Source organism: Carica papaya, chromosome 6 (genome assembly GCF_054855325.1).
Source record: "Carica papaya isolate Zhongbai chromosome 6, ASM5485532v1, whole genome shotgun sequence".
NCBI classification, from domain to species: domain Eukaryota; kingdom Viridiplantae; phylum Streptophyta; class Magnoliopsida; order Brassicales; family Caricaceae; genus Carica; species Carica papaya.
Window position 1 is genome coordinate 30,627,673 of NC_142314.1, and position 6,000 is coordinate 30,633,672.

A 6,000-nucleotide genomic window follows, 5' to 3' on the forward strand; every position below is an offset into this window, starting at 1 on the left:
ATCTGGACCGTTCGTGCACGTGAGAGTGAACATGGGTCATTGGATCGCTTGGCACGCAGATTGTCCACGTGGAATGCGTACTGGCCTGTCCGCCACACGACGCACGACGACTAGTCGTGCTGCTAACGTGACTGTCCTATGTGGTCGCTTTTCTCTTTTTTTTGCGATCTGACACCCCTACTTTCAATTTTTTTTTTCAAATGGGTCCTCGTTGATTTCTAATTTGGCACCTTCATTTTAAAATTGTTTTCAAATGTATCCAAAATGCATATATCTCAACAAAATTCTAAAAAACTTAAAATTAAATATTTGCATTACTATTTTATTAAAATCAATATATATATATATATATATTCTAATAAAGCCCGTATCATATGCTCTTGGGTAACCTAATTAGTTGGGCTAATAATATATAAATTAATAGTATGAAACTATATTTAAATAATACAAAATTAAGATGCTAATAAATAATAATATTTCATTTATTATTATTAATTTGTAAAAATAATATAATTTTAATGTAAATATCGTTACTTATTTATAGTTAAGGTAAATACTTAAATAAAAAATGAAGAATACATATATTTATATAAATTAATTAAAATAATATAACATATCATATGAAAAATTTATATAAAAACTAAAAACAACTAAAATTTAATGTACTACAATGACTTTTCCTTGTACTTTCACTTATTTCTAATTTTATTATTATTATTATTATTATATCCTCTTTTCTAAACTTCTGTTTTATTCACTAGCCTTATAAAAAAAAAAAAAAAAAGCTTAAATATAAAACCAATTAATTGATAGTAATATACCATCATCGTGTTTTATAAAATGAGGGAATTAAAAATTTTGATTCGGTTCAGTATCCGACCCAACTTAAAATTAATTGTTTGTTTTTATTAATTTTATTAATTATGAATTTTATGAATAATTGTGATTTATAAATTTATTAATTACTTTAATTTTAATTTAATATTATTATTAATTATAGCAATTGAGTGAATGACTTACTAATTTTATATTTTATTTTTCTTATCCACTCATAACAGTTAAAAATAACTAAAAGAATATCTAAAATAATAGAAAATCGTTATAAAAAAAAATTAATTTTATGAAATGAATAATTTTAAAATAAATTATAAAATTATTATATTTTATAAAAATTAAAATATAATAATAAAAATTATTATTAATAAATTCAATTATCATAAATATATTTTGATATTTTTTTTAAATTTATAAAAAAAGTAAAAATTGTACATATATATCAATTGTATTTCAATTCTATAACAAAAAGATATGTAATTAATACATTTGATATAATAGTTTAAATTGTTCATAATCAATCTTTTATTTTCTTTATAAAGTTTTTTTACTATTATTTATTAAATGTTTATTTATATATTTTATGAAATTATAATAATTAATTTTAAGTTAATCTTATTTAATAATTTATTTATAAATTTAACCATTGATTTTAAAACTTATATTTTGTAGCGCCCAAAAACGGGGCCGAAAAAAAAAAAAAAAAAAGCCACGTCGGCAGCCACGTCAGCAGTCCCGGCCATCCGGGTCCTGCTATGTGGCAAGACCACGTCGTTCCGAAACGGGCCACGTTGGCGATCCACGTAGGCGCGATCGGACGGCCCAGATTTAATCAAAAACGGACGGCCCAGATTAAAATAAAATGGACGGCTGAGATCAAAAGGGCAAAGGGTTATAAATAGAACCCCCACACCAGACCACAAACCCTACCCGCCTGTCGCTCGCCGGAGAAGACGAACCAGAAGCCGGCCGCCGCCACCCGCCGCCGCACCGGAGGGATTTCCGACCGCCGATCGAGGTAAATTTCATACCCCCGACTCGTTTTTCCACGCTGATTTCCCCAGTGGCCAAATCGGAGCCAAAATCCCGGCCAAACGGCCGAAAGCCAGCGGCACCGCCGCGCCCCTTCTCGGTTTTTGCCTCCGATGAGGCCCTTCCCGGCCTCCGTTTAATGCAATTTTTATATTACCGTGATCACCATTCTTTTCTCTACAGGTTGATCGGAGCCGAATCACCAAAACACGAACTTCACCGGAGAGCCGCCGCACCCGAGAGCACCGCCGCCGGTAAGCTTCGGTTTTCCGTAAATTTTTGGCCCCCCGAGGGCCGTAGGGTTGTTTTATCACAGGAACCAATGCGAGTGTGGCCGAATTCGGCCGAAAATGGCCAACCCGAGGCAAACCGCCGCCGCAAGCGGCGACACCGTCCCCGGAGCACGGCGGAGCCGCCGTGCCGGAGTTGCGATTTGGGCCGAAAGGGGCTCTGGGCCTAATTTGGGATTTTTTTTGGAACACGTGCAGGTACCAGTAGTGCGTTTTAGTTCCCCGAGAAAAATTCAGGGAAAATTATGGACAGCTTGTAGACGCACTGTGAAGCCATGTTCGGACCCCGAAACGAGTAAGGACCCCTCACCCTATTTCCTATCACGGTATTAAAGCTTAATAAATAATTAAACAGTATTTTCAGACTTTATAGATGTATAATTGATTGAGGTTGCCAATGGAGCCCGAGTCTGATACAATGTTGGTCTGTTATTGTTTGATCTAATTTTCAGTATTAAATGCAGTATGAGGTTTGATGTTTTCATTTTATAGTTTCGTGTGCATATTTGACTGTTTTATTGATTATTGGTTGAATGACTGAAATACCGATACTGTATGTTGTCTGTTTGGCATGAATTACTGTTTTGCTTATCTAAATGCGAATTGATGATGCTGATTGAGGGAAAGAAGAATGGAAGATTGTATAAATTGATAATTGTGTAATGGGGTCAGCCTGACTAGATATCCTGGAAGATGGTGGACGGACCGGGTCCGTAGGGGACCCTACCGGGATTGTGGTCTCTCATACCGGACGGGGTATAGAGATCTTATGTGTTTTGGCGCCCATACCGGACGGGGTATGGGGACGGCCCGTTTCACCCTCATACCGGACGGGGTATTGAGGTTTACAGTTTTGGCGCCCATACCGGACGGGGTATGGGGACGGCCCTGGAATCTGATTACAAGTATTAAGGGTAACGGGTAGCGGGACCCCTATGGATCCCCATGGATACTAGTAGGCTGGTGAATGAGGAAAAGTAATTGTGAAATGATTGAATTGCAAGGGCGTGATGAGTATTATGTTACACAGTTTATATGATTTCATGATTATGATAATGTTATTGCTTTCGCATATTGTTTTATGAATTTCACCGAGGTAAGTGAATGGTAAAGGGTTTTATTACTGATAAATGAGTTTATTGTAAATTATGCTCCATTGGTCTTTTTGTGTTTTCTACCCACCTTTATCTCCGTGATGGTGAGATATCGTGATGTCCTTACTGGGCTAGTGTAGCTCATTCCTTATTTAATCATTTCAGATCAGGAAGACATTGTTCCCGAGCCCGTTTCGCAAGAAGACGACGAAGGGGACGCCTAAAGACTCCAAAGTCATATTCATATCTTACTTTCGAATATCTCTTTTAGTTAGTTTGATCTTTTATATTTTGAGCACGTTTTTGGTTTTAGTGTAAGAGATGTTAATCGAATTTTGGCTTCGTTTCCGCATTTGATATTTTTAATATACATTCCATTTTAAAATTTCGGGGCCGTTACATATTTTCTTTTTACATGTTAGTATCAATTAATATAATTGAAACTACTCATAGTAATTTGATTTAAATACGGAATTAAGTACATAATATGCGAGAAATTTCTCCGCTCTCCACTTTTAATATCTTACTAAACCAAGGACATTTAAGTCAAAAGGTCAACTGACACGTTTTCAGCTTCCCTGTTGAACACGTGTCAAACAAATATGTGAAAACTTTTTTAATTAATTTATAAAATTGCCCTTGATTATTCATTTTTAATTTCTTAAAATATAATTAATTTTGTATTAAAAAGAAAATAGTCCAGAGTGGAAATTAATCCTGACCGTCCAAAAGTAAAGCAGTCTCTGCACGACAGCTTACCAAGGCAACGTCTTGATTGATTGCCACGTTGCAGCTCAAAAGCAGACACCTCATTTAATACAGAAGCCGCTCCTTGTCTTCCTCCTCGTAAAAGTCCAGCTACGTAACTGCGGCCTCAACAACCCCATTTATATCTCTCTGCATCAACATTTACTCCCGTACTCCTCAACCATGTTCTCACTAATTCTGAAACTCCGCGTAAATATCTAACACCTTCTTCCTATTTAATTTCATTATATCAGTCAAGATCTCAAGCTGTGTAACACATCCAACCCAACTTTCCTTTTTTCTTCGTTCATATAGTGTTTCTGTCTGAATAGAAGGTGTGAAGAAAGAGAGAGAGAGAAGATGGGGAGAGGAGGAGTAAAGGGTTTGCTGATGGTGTGGTTAGTGGTGGTGTGGGGTTGGGCGTGGGCTTCTGCGGCGGATAATCCGGCGGAGGAATGTAAGGATGATTTTCAGAAGGTGATGTCGTGTCTTGAGTTTGCGACGGGGAAGGCGACGGTGCCGACGAAGGATTGTTGTACGGCGGTGGAAGGGATAAAGGAAGATGACCCAAAGTGTTTGTGCTTTATCATTCAACAGACTCATAGTGGTGGTCAGACCATTAGGAGCTTAGGTATACAGGAGGCTAAGCTCCTTCAACTTCCTTCTGCTTGCCACCTCAAAAACGCCACCGTTTCGAATTGTCCCAGTCAGTTCTCTCTCTCTCTCTCTCTTTGTCTCTATATATATACACATATATACGTATACCTCCAGCTGCAATCTTTTTATTCATTTTTCCTCTCAACTTCTGCTTTGCCATCGCCTGAGTTCTGGTCATTCATTATTTGTTTGCGGTTATGCCCGATTCTTGCAGCTAAAACGGCACCGTTTCCGTCCTTTTTTTATTTCTTGTTTTAGAGTTAAGCAGGAAAAACTGAATATACCTAATTAGTATAAATTACTGGAATTAATCAATGATCCATGCATGTTTATTTATTTTTTTTGTTTATAAAATATTTTTAGGGTTTTTAGTAGATTTATTTATCATGCATATATAAATAGTTATTATTATTATTATTTTTTAAAAACTGGTTTTTATATAAAAATATATATATGAATTAGGGAAAGCATTAATTTTTATTAAAAATTAAAAAAAGTAAATGAAAATCATAAAACAAACTTATAAGAAAAAAACACGCATCATGCGTGACTTTCTTCGAAAGGATATTACACGTTTCTTTTCTTTATTTGGATATCTAAGAATTTATAAATTATTTTTTTATTTATATTAATTTTATGTATAGCAAATTAATATATATATATATATATATGTGTGTGTATGTATATGTGCAGAGCTACTAGGGCTACCTCCTGGCTCTCCAGACGCAGCTGTGTTCGATGCTACTGGTAATAACACCAGTAGTAATAATTCATCAAACACACCGGCAACTCCGAAACCATCAGACATCTCCGGTGCGGGCGCCGGCGTCGGAACCACCACCAACAACTTGAAGCTGTTCGTTTCTTTCTTCGCAATCGTCTTCTTCTATGCACTGACGTAGACTTTTTCTTCTGTAATATTTCTCATTCACTTCGTCTTCTCTTCTCTCTGAATTTCTCTGAATTTCTTGCTTTCTCATTCTCTCTCCAAACTTTATCTTCGCTTTATATATTTCCTCAAATGCAGTGTTCGAACTCGCATCGCTTTTTAATATTTTCTTTTAATTTAATTATATATATATATATATATAGATATTTGATTAAATGTTGATTAGGCGGAATGGTGTGGTGGGTAACCCCAATTAGCATCCCTAAATTTGATTAATTACTTGAAGTCAGGATTTAATTTTAGAAAAATTCTTGAAATTTTAATACAAAATATTATATTATAAATATTTTTAAGATTACTATTTATTGCTAGCTAGCTTAAGGTGTTATGTGAATTTTTGGACCAAATTATTTATTATTTTTTTATTTACTTAATAGTGTAAAGATTAAATGATTCA

General features: G+C 35.1%; 1 protein-coding gene across 1 annotated transcript; it reads left to right on the plus strand.

Annotated features, from left to right (window-relative positions):
* The first annotated feature begins 4,136 nt into the window (after positions 1–4,136).
* Positions 4,137–5,706, plus strand: LTPG1 (glycosylphosphatidylinositol-anchored lipid protein transfer 1). The gene is made up of 2 exons (XM_022044928.2): positions 4,137–4,703; positions 5,348–5,706. Exons 1-2 carry the CDS (start codon positions 4,358–4,360, stop codon positions 5,554–5,556), a joined length of 555 nt encoding a protein of 184 aa, XP_021900620.1. The 5' UTR covers positions 4,137–4,357; the 3' UTR covers positions 5,557–5,706.
* Positions 5,707–6,000: the final 294 nt, after the last annotated feature.

Coding starts and splice junctions, on each gene's coding strand:
- LTPG1 (XM_022044928.2), top strand. CDS start 4,358: ATGGGGAGAGGAGGAGTAAAGGGTTTGCTGATGGTGTGGTTAGTGGTG. Junction 4,704..5,347: donor CACCGTTTCGAATTGTCCCA/GTCAGTTCTCTC, acceptor GTATATGTGCAG/AGCTACTAGGGCTACCTCCT.